General features: G+C 39.6%; 1 protein-coding gene across 5 annotated transcripts in view; it reads left to right on the forward strand.

Moving 5' to 3' along the window:
* Window positions 1-19,300, forward strand: part of elavl2 (ELAV like neuron-specific RNA binding protein 2) — an 85,081-nt gene that overhangs the window by 45,980 nt on the left and 19,801 nt on the right. For 4 of the 5 annotated variants that reach the window (XM_073072602.1, XM_073072593.1, XM_073072611.1 and 1 more), the window contains one exon: window positions 15,376-15,529. In XM_073072602.1, the coding sequence (XP_072928703.1) occupies window positions 15,376-15,529 (154 nt within the window). Of the gene's footprint in view, window positions 1-10,137; window positions 10,264-15,375; window positions 15,530-19,300 lie in introns of those variants that run through there. The other variant, XM_073072630.1, reaches the window with a different exon arrangement.

The following is a 19,300-nucleotide window of genomic DNA, read 5'->3' on the forward strand; positions in this document are numbered from 1 at the left end:
TGTCAGCGACAGCTGGGATTAAAAATGAAACAATTTCACTACTTCAATATGTTAGGAACTATGAAGAATTTGAAGGCATCACCAAACATCTTGAATATTACAATGAAAATGAAAATTTTGTGGATGGAATCATCAAAAGCATTGTATGAAGGCAGTTTATTATTTGCACCAGGTGTGCACTGATTTTGTACATCCAAAATAACATGGCAGTGTTCACTGAACAAATTCTTCAGATAACTGTTAGGAACCAATACAGTTTTACAGAACTTGAAGCATTGATAGTGTTCTAATTTGTTCTTGTGTTTCATTTAAATACATAATTTGTTCCTTAGTTAAATTGTAGTTTGCCTTTATACCTTTTTGACTGTTTCCATGAAAATTCAGCTAATTGGGACAGCTGCTTAATTGGGTCAAAATAGACTAATCCCAATGTGTCCCAATTAAGCAGCTACCCACTGTAGTTAAAAAGGTGTATATATATTAAAAAAATAAACTATTGTTTGAGTGATGAGTTAAGTGTTTGATGCAGAACAAGTTAGAACACTGCCAATAGTGTTAGTTCCTATTAGTTGCCAACAGAGGAATTATCCAGCTTGAGCTGCAGTGTTCCTGTTGATTGACTGTAAATGAACAAAATCAGCCCAGCCGCCCGGTACCTTCATATAATGCTCTTGACGATTGCATCCTCCAAATCTTCTTTGTCATTGTAATGTTCAGAATAATTGTCGATACCTTCAAATTCTTTGTAGTTCTCAACTTAAAGTAGTGAAATTGTAGGAGAGTCAATTTTTCGCTCCTGGCTGTTTCTAGCAATTCGAAGCTTGAAACTACAGCGAGCAAAAGTTTTGAATTGTCTTGTGGCTTATTTCTCGCAAACTAGCTGTAACAAAATCCACTGCTGTTTTGAATGCAAACATCATACAACAGAAGCTGTTTTAAAAATTCTTTGCTCTAAGCACTGTGTAGTAACAGCCACATAAGTACTCATGACAGATGCTAGTGAGAAATTGTTCGACAACAGTCTTCTGGCCCTATTAAGCGGCATGGTGTCCCAACTAAATGAAGGAAATCTCTGTTATTATTTTGATCAGTTTTTGTTCTTAAGAGATGTATCAAATAAGAGACTCTCCCGATTAACCAAGCTCCAATTAACTAGAACCCACTGTCCTTTAGAAAATATTACAGCTGTCTAGTGTGAAACTTAATTTAAACAGTGAGTCACATTCCTATAAATTATTAGACTATTTTCAAGATTCTGATTGGAGTAAATTTTGGGAATTTCATTATTGATTAACTGTCTTTTGTGGAGGAGGGTGGGAAGCATGATGTTCTTTGGTATTGTACTTTCTGATGCAAGCTGAATATCCAAAGATTCTTCAGGCACATCAGAATGATTTGGTGGAAGTTAAGTTGTCCAATAATGGGGGAGGAGAGAAGAAAGAATGAGGAGCCAAAGTACTTGATGTCAAGGTCAGTGGAGTAATGGAGGTAGGCGAATGCAAATATAGTCATAAATTTTACATTAGTGATTGGGGAGAAATTTGGCTATGGCTAGGAATAAAACAGAATATTTTTAAATGAGGTACCAGAACAAACGTTAGTCAGTTCAGCTACCAGAAGAGATGAGGGGTTTTTCTCTGGGTAGCAGACTTTTATGTGAGCTAATTGGAGGGGAAACCTTAGAGGGCAAAGTCTGAGATATTGGAGCAGATGTGTAATGTTGGGGGTGAGGTGGATTTTTATATGAAGGCAATGGTATTTAATCTGAAGCAGTACTCTCGATGCAAAATACCAGATGTCTGTTTCAGGCTGTTGTAATTGCTGGCTCTTTTGGGATGTGGCTAGGTGGGGATGTTTGTGTTGGGTGAGGAATATCGTTTATGCTGAGCACATGGTTGTTTCAGCCAAAGGCTGAAAATGATGGCTTTCTGCAGTTTAGACAGAAAAAATTGTCCAAGGCCAAATGTGAAATGTGCAGTTTGGTCCAAATTAAAGGATCAGACCCGAGCCCTTATAGTAAATTTTAAAAATAATAATTTAGAGTAAGGCTACCTGCTTTATTCAGTTTTTTCCACTTTTTAGATGTAGCTTTTGCCATGAAATTCATAATTCCCATGCAGATTTATTCACTCTTAGAAACGCACAGTTCCTTTTTTATACTTGTACTCAACTTTATTATTAAGCTTTAAAAATAAGTACCAAAGGATGATTTTTTTTCGTGAAGATAGCATTTAAGATGCATATCAAACCTGGCTGCATATACATTGCTTTGAAAAAGTACTCGGCACCCAACCCTTTGTTCACATAAATAAATATTGCAACCAGGGATTTTGATAAATTTAACTGAGATTTTTTTTATTTATGCATCGCATGTTCCTTTTCTTCACCCCCCCACCCCCCACAGCAGAGCCCAAAAACCAAGGAAAGTTGTAAAGCATGAAAAACTAAAATTTCAAAAGCTAATGCGTCAGCAGTTCAAAAGTGTTGATCCCCTTTACCTGTCACTCTGCCTCTCTACCAGAGGACTTTAGGTTCAGACCAAGGGAATAATTGTCATTCGCAGTTTACTTAAAAGTACATACTGTTTATTAGCAAACTTGCGTTTCAGTTGATATTACAGATCCCTGCTCATAGAGCCTGGAAATCTTTAATCAACTGAGCCCCGAGCGATCTCCAGGGCTGCTTGTTAAACATTTGTTATCACATAGTACTCTGATCATTGCCAGGCATCCTTGATAAGTGGTTACATAAAGCAGCTTTCTCATGCAACAAGCACTCCTTTGTTCCTTATCTTGCAACATTATTCTCTCTGCGTGACTATAGTCAAGCTGCAAATGTCAGTCAGATTTTAGCCTTTTTAGCCTCTTAATTTGGTATATAGTTCCTCATACCCATACTTAATTGAACCACCTCTTGCAGCTATTGCAGCCAGTAGCCTTTTTGGATAAGTCTCTTAGCTTTGCACAACATGAAGGTTTGCTCATTCCTGCATACAAAATTATTCAAACTGTGCCAGGTTAGTTGGGGAGTGGCAGTGTACAGCAATCTTGAGGTCTTGCAAGAGATGTTCAGTTGGGTTAATGTCAGGACTCTGGGCCATTCAAGGGCATCAAATTTTCTTCATTTGAAGCCACTCGGTGGTTGCTCTGGCAGTGTGCTTTGGGTCATTGTCCAGCTGAACTTCCTCCCCAGTTTGTTTCCTGGCAGAGGCTAGCAGCTTTTTAATCCTGGATCTCTCTGTATTTAGCAGTGTTCATCTTGCCATCAATCCTGACCAGATTTCCAGACCCTGCTGGTGAAAAGCATCCCCGTAGCATGATGCTACCCCACCATACTTTGCAATAGGGATTGTGCTAACTAGTTTATGTACAGTATTACAGTATTAAATTTATGCCACCTATACCACTGGGTGTTGAGGCCAAAATGTTCCACTGTGGTCTCATTTGACCACAGGCCTTCCACATCTTTCGAGTATCATCTGAGAGACAATTCACATAGTCTTTATGGGCAAACGTGCTTTTTTTTAAAAGCCAGGGCTTTTACCTTGCCACTCTTCCATAAATACCCTCTTTGTTTGAGGCCTTGGGGTTGGTGGAGCCATGAACATCTCCAGTTGCAGCTACTGACATCTGCACCTCACTCAGATTGACTGTTAGTGTCACAGTAGTCTCTCTTACAAGTGCCATTCTTCTCCAGTGATTAAGTTTAGAGGGGTGGTCTGACCTAGGTAGTTTGGCTGTGGTTTCATGTTTTTCAACATTTTCGCAATGGACTGCACTGAGCTCAGAGATGGGTTCAGTGCCTTTTGAGGTGGTCTTGTACCCTTTAGCAAGATTCGTGCTTCGTTGTTATAACATTTCCTTGACTTGTCTTGAATGCCTTTTTGTCTTCATTTTGATTTGTTCTGTTGAAAATCTACCTACAGTTGGACCTTACAGATAGAAGGGTATTTAATCGTATTGATCCTCCAATTTTCTATATCAACAACTTGGGTGAGTTGTTAAGGTAATATACAATATTTTACCTGAGGAAAGTTAGTGTAGTAATTTTTCAGCTTCAATTGTTTTTTTACTAAATTGTTGACATGTCTTAGAATTTTGCTTTTGATTTGACCTAATGCGCAATGGTTTTGTAAATTCACTCAAAAAAAATCCTTTAATATATTTTAAATTTAGAAAATGACACAGTAAAATGTGCAAGTAGTTGTGGGAGCTGAATTTTTCTAGGTACATTTTAAACTTGGCATGCATAACATTAAAAGGTTTGTAGTTCTGTTGGTAATTATTCAAATAAATTGAATCTGCTATTAGAATATGGAGGGTGTGGCAATGATGACTTCGACATGTGAAGGTTCATTTGTCAAACATTTTATTAAAGTGTCATGAATTTCACATGGGCAGAAATGTGTTTAAATGTCTGGACTTTAAAACTCCACCTTCCTAAATCATAGGGAAATGGTCCAATGACTTGATCCAGCCGTTTATCTTTGTTTTCAGAAGTGAGGTGTGTATCTAATTATATACATTTGATTCTTTTCAAAATACTTGATGTGTAGTTTCAAGACTTGCTAACTGACATCTGGCCATTATCAGTCCATAAATTTTCCTATTGTGCACCCTGGTCTACACTTTGCACTTTAATAAACTGGTCAAAGTCATAAGCTATCAAATAATGTCTCCTTGTACTGGAATTTAATGCTCAAAATGCACATTAACTAATGCTTCTGGCTAATTGGCTTTGGTCGTATCAGTGTTCACTAGGTAATTATAAGTCCACCTACTTTAATTGAACTCTTAAGTTCTGTTTTTATCTTGTATGACGTACCTGCTTGAGTGCCTGTCCTTTAGTTATCCCAATTAAATGGGGTGGATCTTATACAAACACTGCGTTGCACGTTAATAGGTTAATGTTATTTTAATCAGTGAAGAGATAAATACGAGATTAAGGATAAGTAAAGGATGGATGAATGTTTAAATGACAGGAAAATTAATTAGTTTCTTTGAAACAATAGAAATGTAGGATTTTACTTTTGAAATTGTCAATTGTTTCCAGAGTTGGGTTATGCTGTTACACAAAATAAAAAATGGAGCATTTCAGAAAGCCAAAGAAATGTGTACCTCCAAGGGAAAGAGCATTGAATGCAAGAAGCAAGTCTTGATGCCTATAACTGCAGAACTATACAACGCAATATCTTTAAGGAAGCATATATTGTTTTTTGTAGAAGCAGATGTTTCCATTTTATGAAATAAGGCAGCTTGATAGGTTAGGCAGTCTGATACCATAAGACATAGTAGAAATAGGCCACTGAGCCCATCAAATTTGCTGGCATTCGATCATGGCTGATTTATTTTCTCTCTTAACCCTATTCTCCTGTCTTTTATAACATCTGAACAGCAGAGATGCATATGCCGGGATGCTCTTCATCAACTACAGCTTGACATTCAATATAATCCCGTTAAAACTAATCAATAAGCTTCAAGGCCTATGCCTCAGTACCTCCTTGTGCAACTGGATCCTCAATTTCCTCACTTGCAGACCCCACTCAGTTTGAATTGGCAGCATCTCCACAATCTCCCATCAGCATAAGTACACCACGAAGCTGTGTGCTTATTCCCCTGCTCTACTTGTTTTATACTTATGCCTGTGTGACTAAGCACAGCTACAATGACATGTTTAAGTTTGCTGAATACACCATTGTTGGCCAAATGAAAGGTGGTGACAAATCACCACAAAGAAGGGAGACTGAAAATCTGGCTGAGTGGTGCGACAACGAACTCTCTCAATGTCAGCAAGACCGTGGAGATGATTATTGACTTCAGGAAGAGGAAACCAGAGGTCCATGAGCAACTTTTAATCAGGGGATCAGAGGTAGAGGGCGTCAAGAACTTTTAAGAGTATATTGACTGATTGCATCACTGCCTGGTATAGAAGTACCAATGCCCTTGTATGGAAAGCCTACAGAAAGTACTAGATACAGCGCCCAGCCATCTCAGGTAAAGTTCTCCCCACTGTTGAGCACTTTTATATGGAGCGCTGTCACAGTAAAGCAGCATCCATCATAAAGGACTTGCACTATTTGGTTTTACTGCTGCCATCTGAAAGAAGATACAAGAGCCTCAAGACCCACACCACCAGGTTCAGAAACAGTTACTACCATTCAGCCATTAGGCTCTTGAATCGGAGAAGATAACTTCATTCAGCTTCACTCACCCCGTTACTGAACTGTTCCCACAACCTATGGACTCTTCATCTCATATTCTTTAAATTTATTGCTTATTTATTTATTATTATTTTTGTTTTGAAAGTCAGTTGTTTTTCTGTCCTGTTGGGTGCAGTCTTTCATTGATCCTATTCCATTTTTTGTGTTTGCTGTGATTGCAAGAAAATGAATCTCAGGATCGTATGTGGTGACATGGATGTACTTTGATAAATTTGAATTTTGGACTTTGACCTTGCTAATCAAGGACCTCTAGACTTCTGCTTTAGATACACCCAATGACTTGGTCTCCACAGCCATTTGTGGCAACAAATTTGCAGGTCCACCACCCTCTGGGTGAAGAAATTGCTCATCTCTGTTCTAAAGGAACGTCCTTCTGTTCTGAGGATGTGCCCTCTAGTCCTAGAATCTCCTACTAGTGGAAACATCCTCTCCATGTCTACTTTATCAAGGCTTTCAGTACGTGAGAGGTTTCACTGAGATCCCCTTCTGCTCGTTCTTCTAAAGTCCAGTAAGTACAAACCCAAAGCCATCAAAAATTACTCGGACATTATTCCTTTCATCCTGGGAGAATTCTTCTCTTGCAGCACATCCTTTCCTACAAATTAGGTCCAGAACTGCTCACAATACTCCAAATGTGGTCTGACTGATGAAAAAACATTTTACAGGTGGCATGAGGATAGAGCAGTTAGCATAACACTATTACAGTGCCAGCTATTTGATCAGCATTCTATTTCCACCACTGTCTGCAAGGAGTTTGTATGTTCTCCCCATAACTGCATGGTTTCCTCCAGATTGTCTGGTTTCCTACCCTATTTCAAAGCCTTAACATTTAGGATTAGTGGGTTGTGGGTATGCTATGTTCACCAGAGGATGGCAATACTTGCGGGCTGCCCATCCTCCTATAATAAGCCTTGCATTCCCAGAATCATTCTCATGAACCTCCTCTGAACTCTCTCCATCCTTTCTTAAGTAAGTTGCCCAAAACTGCTCTCAATACTCCCAAGTGCGATCTGACCAATACCTTATAAAGCCTCAATATTGCATCCTTGCTTTTGTATTCTAGTCTTCGCGAAATAAATGCTAACATTGCATTTGCTTTCCTTATACCAACTCAACCTGCAAGTTAACCTTAAAGGAATCCTACACAAGGACTCAAAGTCCCTTTGCACCTCTGAGTTTTGAATTTTCTCCCTATTTAGAAAGTAATCCATGTCTTTATTCCTTCTCCCAAGTGCATGACCATGCACTTCCCTATTCTTTATTCTGTCACTTCCTCGCTCATTCTCCTAATCTCTCTAAGTCCTTCTGCAGATTCCCTGCTTCCTCAAAACTGCCTGTCCCTCCACCTGTCTTTGCATCATCCGCAAACCTGGTCACAAAGCCATTAATTCCATCATCTTAGGTCATTAATGTGAAAATAGTGGTCCCAACACTGTCCTGTGAGTAGCACCCTTGGTCAACAGCAGCCAGGCAGAGAAGTCCTCCTTTATTCTCGTTCTTTGCCTTCTGCCAGCAAGCCAACTTATGTTCATGCTAGTACTTTTCCTGTAATAGCATAGGCTTTTCTTTAGCAGCCTCGTATGCAACATTTTGTCAAAGACCTTCTGAAACTCAAAAGTAAGCAACACTTGTTGACTATCCTTTGTTTTTCTCCTACCTGCTATTTCCTCAAAGCATTTCAACAAATTTGTCAGACTAGATTTCCCCTTCAGGAAACAATGTTGGCTTTGTCCTGTTTTATCATGTTCCTCCAGGTACTCAGGAGCCTCATCATTAATAATGGACTCTTAACATCTTTCCAACCAGTGAAGTCAGGCTATCTGGCCTATAACTTGCTGTCTTTTGTCTCCCTTCTCAAAGAGAGCTACATTTGTAATTTCCCAGTCTTCTGGGACCATTCATTGAGGTCTTTAATCTCTCACTTCAGCAGTCTGAGGTACCAGTGCCCAGGAACAACATGTAACCTGCCTCGTCCAGTAGCACTTACATCCACAGTGTTGAATTGTCTTGTGGTTGATGATGAAACCTACCAATTCCTGCCTGAAAAATGATTTGGATCGATTCCAATTTGCCCACTGGAGCAACAGGTCCACAGCAGATGCTATCTCATTGGCTCTTCACTCAACCATGGAAAAATCTGGACAGCAAAGCTGCATACATTAGAATGCTCTTTATTAACCCCTCAAAACTATTCAATAAGCTCCAAGACCTTGGCCTCAATACCTCCTTGTGTAATTGGATCCTCTGCTTCTGCACTTGCTGACCCCAGTCAGTTCAGTTGGCAACATCTCCGCAATCTCCATCAGCACAGCACAGATCCACCGCTGTTCTTGCTTTACATTTAATAACTGTGTAGCAAAATACACAGGTGGCAAAGCCATTTTTAAGCTTGCTTACATCACAGGCTGAATCAATCAAAGGTGGTGGTGAAGGAAACAGCATATAGGAGGGAGATTCAAGTTGGCAAGACTAAGGAGCTAATTATTGACATCAGGGGGAGGAAGCTGGAGGTCCATGATCCAGTCCTCATCGGATGATCAGAGGTGGAGAGGGTCAGCAACTACAAATTCCATTCAAGGGCACCAATGCAGCGTCAATCATCAGGGAACCCCATCACCCAGCACAATCTTTCTTCTCACTGCTGCCATCAGGAAGGAGGTACAGGAGCCTCAGGGCTCACGCCACTCGGGCTCTTGAACCAAAGGGGATAACTTCACTCAACTTGCCCAATCATTGAAATGTTCCTGCTACCAATGGACTCACTTTCAAGAGCTCTTCATCACATGTTCTCTATTTATTGCATATTTATTTCGCTGTTTCTTTCTGAATTTGCAGAGTTGTCTTTTGCATGCTGATTAAATGTACAAGTTGATGCAGTGTTTCATTGATTCTGTTATGCTTGTTCTGTATAGTATGCTCACAAGAAAATGAATCTCGGTTGTGTATGGTGACGTATGTGTTTAGATAATAAATTTACTTTGACCATTCCAGAATCTATCATCACTATTAATGCCTCCACAATCTCTTCAGCTACTTTCAGAACTCTGGTGTGTAGTCGATCTGTCCAGGTGATTTACCTACCTTCAGACCTTTCAGCTTCCCAAGCACCACCTTAATAGTAACTGCATTCGCTTCTGGCCCCAAAATTAGAATTTCTGGCATATTGTTGGTGTCTTCCACAGTGAACACTACAAAATACTCACTCAGTTTGTCCATTATTTCTTTGTTTCCCTTATACTACCTCTCCTGCATCATTTTCTAGTGATCTGATATCCACTCTTGCTTCCATAACTCTTTATATATCTAGAAAAGACTTCTATGTTATTAGCTCAATTACCTTCATATTTTATCTTAATGCTTTATCAGTTGCTTGCTGTTTTTTTTTAATCTTCCTAATCATTTAGCTTCCCACTAAGTTTTGCTATATTGTATGGCCTCCCTTTTGCTTTTATGCTCTTTAACTTGTCTGCTAAAATTGCCTCATCCCCCCTTTTAGAATGTTGCTTCTTTGAGAAGAACTGATCCTGGAGTTACTCCCAGAAACCCCAGCCATTTCTGTTCTGCCGTCATCCCTGCTGGGTGTTCCCTTGCAATCAGTTTTGGCCAACTTCTCCCTCATGCCTCTGTAGTTAGCTTTACTCAACTGCAATAAAAAATATATCAGATTTTATTTTCTCCTTGTATTTTGAAATCCCCCTTGACCATACTGACATTGCTCTTTTCACGTGTACTTTGTTTCCTGTTGTAATTTGTATCCCACACCCTGCTTTCTAATTCGGAGGCCTGCATCTAACTCCCATCTCGGTCTTTTTGTCCTTGAAGTTTCTTAACCCTGCCTACAAGGATTCTCATCTTCTGATCTTGTGTTACTTTCTATGGATTTGATTTCATTTTTTACCAACAGAGCTACACCACCCACTCCGCCCAGCTGCCTGTCTTCGACTCAATATGTATCCTTGGATGTTAAACTCCCAGCTGTGATCTTCCTTCACCCAAGACTTGCCCACAATGTCATATCTGCCAAGTTCTAACTGCATTGCAAGGTTACCTACCTTATTTTTTTTATTCTGCCTGCTTTCAAATATAACACCTTCAGTCATGTATTCACTGCCCTTGTCAATTGTCTCCATGTTGCCTGAAGTTAAATTCTTATCCCTTTCTAAATTTTTTGTCTTGTGCTTTATTCGGGAGACTTCAGTGACATCCTTTGCACTCTCCCTCCCTTTTACTTTATCCTTTTGCAAACTCATGATCATACTGTACCTCCCTGCTATTTAGTTTAAAGCCCCATCCAGTCCTAGTTGTGCGATTTAGTTGTACCCTGGTCCCAGCATGATTTAGGCAGAGCCCATCCCATTGGAACATCTCCCTCCTTCCCCAGAACTGATGCCAATGTCCCAAAAGTTCAAACTCACCTCCTATTTACCCCTCTAATCTTATACCCCATGCTAATTTGCGTGTGGCTCAGGTCACAGTCCTGAGATTATTACCTTTTTGGTTCTGCACTTTAATCTCTGACTGCTGTAATTCCTTCAATGGAACCTCTTTCTTCGTTCTTGTGTCGTACCTACATGGACCACGGCAGCTGGATCTTTCTCCTCCCACTCCATACTCCTCTGCAGTTCAGATGAGATGTCTCAAATGCAGACACTAGGCAGACAACACAAACTTTGTGACTACTGATCCTTCTAACAGAAATGTGTCTATTCCCCTGACTATGCCATCCCCAATTACAACTACACTCTTCCCCTCTACTATCAGATTCCTAAGTGGACATTGAACCTATGAACACTAACTCATTTTTTAATATATATTTCTGTTTTTGCACGATTTTTAATCAATTTACATAAACTGTAATTACTATTTTTTCTGTATGTATTGCATTGAACTGATGTTGCTAAGTTAACAAATTTAATGACACATGATGATGATAAACCTCAGTCTGATTCTGATACTATCCTCCATTATCACCAACATTCATCAAAAGTGGGGGACACCACGCAAGGCAGAGAGGCCTTCCCACCTGCCACAGTGATTAGGCACTCAGACTCAGCAAACAAAAGGCAGGCAGTTGGTGCTGAAATTGTCGCTCGCCTTCTGCATTTGCCTTGATGTCTTAGTCTTCCTCGAGGCTTTAAATGGCGAAGCAGTTGAACGTTAGCTAGTGCCCCATCTCGAAGTTTCTTCACATCAAAGCCATCCAAGTACATGCTTACTGGAATCTTCTTGGAGCCAGCCAAGCACTAGATCACTCAAACGATCTCCTAGCTGTAAATCACTTTATTTTGACTCATCCATGTTATTCAATATAATCTGAAATTGGATATAGTAGAAACTTTTAGATTTGGCATCGTCAAGGTAGGCTTGTTTCCTACTAGATATCTTTCAGGATCTGAGCATTGCTGTCAAGGTTAGATTTATTGCATTCTAAGATGGAGGAGTGCTGTTACTTGTGAAACCAGGCACTGTTGGTTGAGCTTGGACCAAGAATTTTATTTCCAGATCTGAGTAGTGCATGATTTGGAGTGGAACCAGCAAGTGGTGGTGTTTGCAAGCACCTACCCTTGCCACTGGCAGAGGCAATATGTGTGGGAGGTGATGTCAGAGTATCCTTGGTCAGTAACTGCACGCACTTTGCTGCTTTTAATCCCTGAAATCTCACTAATATTCCAGTGAGATACTGGGAGGAAACAAAGGCCATTTTGGATATGTAGGATCTTAGTGCTAGCCTCAAATTATTAAATTTATTAGCCTACTTTTCATTTCTTTCAATATTTGTCATTTATTTGCTGTTTGGGGTTCAACTATCATTGTTTATGATTAAAACCATTTTTATCATTCTACTGTTTTACCCATTCATACTTTTTGCACATGATGCACGTGTTTCTCCTCTGGTTCAATTGGACTGAACAATGACTATTTTGTTGTTTCTTTCTGTTGGAAAGATTCTTGATTACCTCCAGAGGTCGAGCACCATCTGCCACAAGTGGTACTTCCCAATTGCCAAACATTTTAACCCAATTCCAATTCCTGATCCAACTTGTGCCATGATGAGACCGCAATTAGGGTGGTGGAGCATCACCTTCTATTCTGTCTCAGTAGCCTCCAACCTGATGACGTGAATATCGATGAACAAATTTCTCCCTTCTCCCTGCCCCCGCCATTCCCAAATTCCCAACTCTGACCTTTCACTTCCTCTTGCCTGCCTGTTACTTACCCCGGGTTCATTTCCTTCCCCCCCCCCCCCCCCCCCCCCAAACTTCTCTTTCTCCTATGATCTGCTCTCCTCTTTCAGATTCTTTCTTTAGCTCTTCTCCCACCCACCTGGCTTCTCCTATCACCTTCTAGCTAGCCTCCTTCCCCTCTTTTATTTTCTCCTCTCCCACCCTTCCCCCACTTTTTTTTAATTCTGGCATCTTCTTCCCCCCCCCCCCCCCCACCCACCCACCCAGTCCTGAAGAAAGGTGTCTCATTGAAACGTTGACTGTTTACTCTAACTGAATGACCTGAGTTTCTCCAGTGTTCCATATCTGTTGCTTCTTGATTGAAAATTGTTTTTAGACAAGATGGAGTCTTATTAATATGCTTTTAGTTTCCTCTTCCTTCCTCCCTCACTGATGTCCTTTTGACGACTTGTACCCTGGAATTTAAGAGACAAGGTAGTTAATCAAGTTCAGGAAATTTTTGACTGTATCCAGTAACTGTTTTGAGGTATTTCAGATATTTAAAATTTGCACAGTATATGTGAAAATGTATTTTGGGTCAGTGACCATTTGGGATTTCTCCGCTGCTCATTACCTCAACATTGCTAGACTTGCCATTTTTAATTGTCGTGTACTATGCTAGGTATTCTGAACTGCATAACTGTTCCCAGTTTTTCTTGTTTCAGCCTCTAAGGAAGCAATTTTTAAATTTTCTGATCTTTGCATATTTGTCAAATCTCAGCTTTTTGGTGGCTTGTTCTTGTTTTCTTTGTCAGTTACTTATTTTTAAAAGTCTAATACTTTGAGCAGGCTGCAGTCTAATGTTATTTGACCATTATTGGAGCAGTTCCCATTGCATTGTTTCCCAAAGTATTTTTGAAATATTTGCTATTCCTTAACCACTGCCACGTTCTAAGTCTAATCTCCTGATCTATTTTGTTTTCAACTTGTTTGTTCATGCCCTCTCTGCAGCACCTTGTCTGTTTCCTCGATGAGCCCTAATAATTTTATCTTTTCCCTGTCCTCTACTGCCTCTTCTCTCTCCTCCCAGCGCTGACTGGATTTCCTTAACCTGGCATCAGGCAGGCATCAAAACCCATAAAGATCTATTAACAAAAGGGATGCGTCTCTTCCCTAATGCACCACAATGTCTGAGCTGACCTGAGCTCAATAACTCAAGCAAAGTTCCTCCACTTGAAGGCTCTTACTGCAGGTGTAGTTCCTTAAGATGGTGTTCTGCAGTTATTGCACATCACCTGTTCCCTAATCTCTATTTAATCTCTTAACTAAGTGAATTAATTACATTATTTAAATTAATTATAAGAACACTTGTCCCTGGTTTAAGGTATTTGATGGCACACCTGTGTGCCCCATATTCCTGGTGCCACTGTTTAGCAAGCATCTTCATACAGATTTGTAGCAGGTATCTCTTTCAATTTGTAATTTCTAACACTGTCCAGGCACGAGCATTAACGCCCTCAAGCATCCACCAACTACTGATTGCTCTATGCTGTCATATTCTATAAAGCAGGGATCTACGGTTTAATTTTGATCAGCACGCTGTAAATTGTTGCCTTCCATATCCATTGATCCCATTCAGCAAACCAAATTTTTGAACCATTTCTCTCAACTCTGCATTCACAACTTGTATTTGGTGTTAAATTGCTGTGTTAAAGTGGTAGAATGCTTCATTAATTTCTTCTGCCCTTCCCCCGACCTCTGCTAAGCTACTGTGACTTTATTGTGATAGCATTGAATTCTCGTTACAAAAGTTTGCTTTGCTTTTCAATGTCCAAAATTAAATCAGAAATCAAATTGAATGCTGTAAATGAGAAGCAGAGACCAGGCAACATCCATAAGGACGCAAACACAAGAGCATCTGCAGATGCCAGAAATCCAAAGCAACATTCACACGCTGTCGGAGGAACTCAGCAGGCCAGGCTGGATCAATGGAAAAGAGTAAATAATAGACGTTTTGGGCTGAGAACCTTCATCAGGACTGGAAAGAAAGAAACCAGTAAGGGGGGGGGGGGGGGAGAAGAGAGGGAGGAAGAAGTTCAAGGTCGCAGATGATAGGTGAAACCAAGGGAGGGGTGAAATAAAGAGCTGGAAAGCTGATTAGTGAAAGAGGTAAAGGGCTGGAGAATCTGATAGAGCAGATCCATAGGGAGCAACTTAACAATTTATGTCATAATCTTTCAGAATGGACTCATTTTTAAACATTTTTCCTCTCGGCAGATGCTGCCTGACTTGAGCATTTCCAGTGTTCTGTTTATATTGCTGTAGTGGGTGTTAATCCTTATCTATTCCTTGTTCCATAAATCTCAGTCTCCTTTGTATCTGGTGATCAATGCGCATTACTAGAAAAACTGCTGCTGATCAAATTCTGCAGCTTGGAACATTATCATGGCCAATGATTTAATATGTGTATGTAAATGCATGGCTTCACAAGATGCTATTTCCATTACCTAAAATATTGCTTTGGCATTGAAGTAAAGAAAATGCACCTTTTTATATTGATCCATTTTAAAATAGTACCTATGATCATTTGCATCATTTTTAACTCTTGCTCAGTTAAATTAAATGGTTAATTTTATTTTTGTTTTTACAGTAGATCTACTAGTGCCAGTGGATTCTAGACATACGGGGTTCCTGCTGTCTTTTTCATGACTAACAATAATACTTCAGTTTATAGAACATAATGTTATTCTTTTAATGTGGTTACCAGCTGTGAACCTGTTAGTCAAAAAAAACTGGAAAAAAAATTGGTTGGACCAGCATTTCAAAAGCTAATTTTATTCTTTAACACAAAAGCTACATGGGGTTACCCTAAGATACTGACCACACTGCATTTCTAGCATTTATTTTCTATCCTTTGTGAAAAATCATGCATGTTGAGACTTGCTGAAACACTGCTTGGTTCATGAAAATTTCAAAATGATTTTTTTTCAGGTTTCTTATGCCCGTCCCAGTTCTGCTTCCATCAGAGATGCAAATTTATATGTCAGTGGGCTCCCAAAAACAATGTCTCAAAAAGAGCTGGAGCAGCTTTTCACTCAATATGGACGTATAATTACCTCAAGGATTCTTGTGGACCAGGTTACTGGTAAGTGTGCACCCATTTCAGCACATCTTATAAACCTCCAAAGTTGTGAAATTCTTCTATTACTGTTAACTTGCCTCTAGAACTTGTCAAAGGTTGAGAGATGTGGGCCAGAAAATGTAATTTTCTGCTGGAATTGTTCATAAATATGCATGGACAGAAATAGATTTAAAAGCTCTCACTGACTTCAGTCATTTCCCACCCTAGAGGTGCAGGCTTGAACTATGCTTTCACGCATGGTGAAGTAATAATCTTTATTTCAAACCTGCTGCAGAGGATGGAGTTCTAATCCTTATTGTGTTGCTAATGTGTTTCTTTTAAATTTAGCAGGAATGTAAAGCAAACATCAATGTTTGGATTTAGCATTTAAACTACTTTAAACCACCTTGAAAACAGAAATGTTTGTTGTAGGAAGTCTGGACAGGGCAGATAGGTAACAGTGTGTGGACTCTCCAGAACATGGATACAATGAGCAGACTGTTACACCCTGCAATGCAGATAGAAGGAAATATTGTATAGCTGAATTTTAGGAGTTCAAGTCTTCTAAATCTGCAGGAAATGGTTTGAACTATAGATTTTTTTTCTGTTTAAAATCTGGTATGTTAATACTGTGTTGTGAACGGATAGTAATGTGGATTCAATTAGTCATTGAATATATTTATACCAGTTGGATTCCCTTTTTATTACTGATATGACATGTGCAGTTAATTTTGAAACCAAATTCCTCCTAATATAGAACAATTCCTTCTGTTCAGTCCACACCTCCCACCCAAAAGTTGTTTACTTGTGGTCATGAATTAGTGTGCAAGTATGGTTTCTATTTCCAGGGGCTTGTGTAATAGCAACTATATTTGCCCTATTCTTGAGTAATACTGCTTTGGAAAGAAACTTTTAAGCACTGTTGATGATTCTTGAATTTGTTCATTGGATATAAATTTTTATGCAAAAAACACATTCCAATGAATTTCTGCATAAAGTTACAGCAAAAAAAAATGTCGGGAAACAGTCTGTTAACCTGACATGGAGAGATGGTGATAAATTGGTGTATTGGGTGAATATTTGAGTTCAAACATCTATGGTGAAGGTTTTTTTTCTGTTTGTTAGATCTGTGACTTTAGACAATAGACAGTAGGTGCAGGAGTAGGCCCTTCTAGCCAGCACCACCATTCACTGTGATCATGGCTGATCATACACAATCAGTACCCCCGTTCCTGCCCTCTGCCCATATCCCTTGACCCCGCTATCTATAAGAGCTCTATCTAACTCTCTCTTGAATGCATCCAGAGACTTGGCCTCCACTGCCTTCTGGGGCAGAGCATTCCGCATATCCACCACTCTCTGGGTGAAAAAGTTTTTCTGCATCTCTGTTCTAAATGGCCTACCCCTGATTCTAAAACTGTGGCCTCTAGTTCTGGACTCACCCATCAGCGGGAACATGCTTCCTGCCTCCAGTGTGTCCAATCCCTTAATAATCTTATATGTTTAAATCAGATCCCCCCTCATCCTTCGAAATTCCAGTGTATACAAGCCCAGTTGCTCCAATCTTTCAACATATGACTGTCCTGCCATTCCGGGAATTAACCTTGTGAACCTTCGCTGCACTCCCTCAATAGCAAGAATGTCCTTCCTCAAACTTGGAGACCAAAACTGCACACAATACTCAAGGTGGGGTCTCACCAGGGCCCTGTACAGCTGCAGAAGGACCTCTTTACTCCTATACTCAATTCCTCTTGTTATAAAGGCCAACATGCCATTAGCTTTCTTCACTGCCTGCTGTACCTGCATGCTTGCTTTCATTGACTGATGTACAAGAACACCTAGATCTCGTTGTACTTCCCCTTTTCCTAACTTGACTCCATTTAGATAGTAATCTACTTTCCTCTTCTTGCCACCAAAGTGGATAACCTCACTTATCCACATTAAACTGCATCTGCCATACATTTGCCCACTCACCCAACCTGTCCAAGTCACCCTGCATTCTCATAACATCCTCTTGACATTTCACACTGCCACCCAGCTTTGTGTCATCAGCAAATTTGCTAATGTTACTTTTAATCCCTTCATCTAAATCATTAATGTATATTGTAAACAGCTGCGGTCCCAACACCGAACCTTGCGGTACCTCACTGGTCACAGCCTGCCATTCCGAAAGGGACCCGTTAATCGCTACTCTTCGTTTCCTCTCAGCCAGCCAATTTTCAATCCATGTCAGTACCATGTGCCCTAATTTTGTCCACTAATCTCCTATGTGGGACTTTATCAAAAGCTTTCTGGAAGTCCAGGTACACTACATCCACTGGCTCTCCCTTGTCCATTTTCAGTTATTTGTCACTGGCACACTTCTATGATTTCCCTGTTAGAAATGCATCTTAAATGTTTGCCAAATTTTGTTATTCTGTGGCTCTCAGGTGCTCATAAATTTTTGTTCAAATTTTAAAGTGTTTAAAGTTGCTACTTTGGTCTTTGTGAGGGATTAGCAGAGGAGTTGAGCAGCATGGTATAATACTAAAGTCTGAAATTTAGTAATGAAATGTGGTTTTGGCTTTCAGTTGCTGTATAAATAATGGTCCAATGATACTGAGATTAAAATTTGTAACTGTTGGTATGCTGTGTGAATAATACGTTGGATGAAATATTTTAAAAATTAATCCATTGTTGGCATTGAAGTGGGTTTTCATAAAAGCAACTTCACATTGCACTTGTACACTAAAAATCACAAAGGCTGCCATATGTTCCTGTAAAAAGGGTTATCAGGATTGGGGAATTAAAAACTCTGAAGCAGAAGGTAGTAAGTCTTTTCAATGATTTCGGCAGGTGATATGCTGGCATGCAGACTTCGGGTATTCTGATAAATTTGATACGCTTAGGTTTTTGGAGTTACACAGTATTTTGACTTTTTCATTGAATTTAGGGGTTGCGGAATACTAGTACTGGGGGAAAGAAGGCTAGAGAAAGTATGGGATACATCAGCTATTGAGGCAGATGCTAAACCTTTGAAATTTCTAAATAGTCCGGTAATGGATTGAATCTACTAACCAACTGCATTTTTTCTTCCGAAACAGAAGATGAGTACAGTTTCAGTAATGTTTAAGTTTTTGACCTACTTCACAAGAGCTCTAGTGAATTTTCCTACTTGTGGAGACAACCTAATGAAACATTTATTGCAGCATCACATGTCACATTATTTTGCAGGGAATATTCTACTTGCTTGGATTGCTGTAATGACCTTTGCTGACTATCCTCAAAGGCCCCAGCAGTCTGAAACTTCAGGCCGTCCCTTTGTATTTGGTTCTCTGGATCTCTGAATGCCAACTACAGTGTTAATAACCTGGGAAGACAATTTTACCCCCCCCCCCCCACCTACATACTGAATGATTTGGGAAATTGTCTTTAATAACATGTAAAGTTTTCTTGGGATTTTTTTGAATTATTATCTTCAGAGGAAGCTCAATGACAGGATTAATTGGAGACAAAAATTGATGCATCAGCTTTGTGGATTCTGAATTATAGTGCAACAACAGTGCCCTTTCTAATATGTTGGATAATGAAATGGATTCCTAAACCATAATGCTTCACTTTTTGGTATAAATGATCTCTTTCATGTGGTGATAAATTATGCAATATAGGTAATACGTACTTGGGAAATGTGGAATGATGATCTGTGCTCCAGACTAGGGAAGAATCAAGATGATGATCAACACATTTAATGCTAATGAAATAATGCAACTAATGTACTATGTCATTTAATTTAATCAGCGTATGTTTAAACTGTAA

The sequence above is a fragment of the Hemitrygon akajei genome, chromosome 2 (genome assembly GCF_048418815.1).
Source record: "Hemitrygon akajei chromosome 2, sHemAka1.3, whole genome shotgun sequence".
Classification (NCBI taxonomy): domain Eukaryota; kingdom Metazoa; phylum Chordata; class Chondrichthyes; order Myliobatiformes; family Dasyatidae; genus Hemitrygon; species Hemitrygon akajei.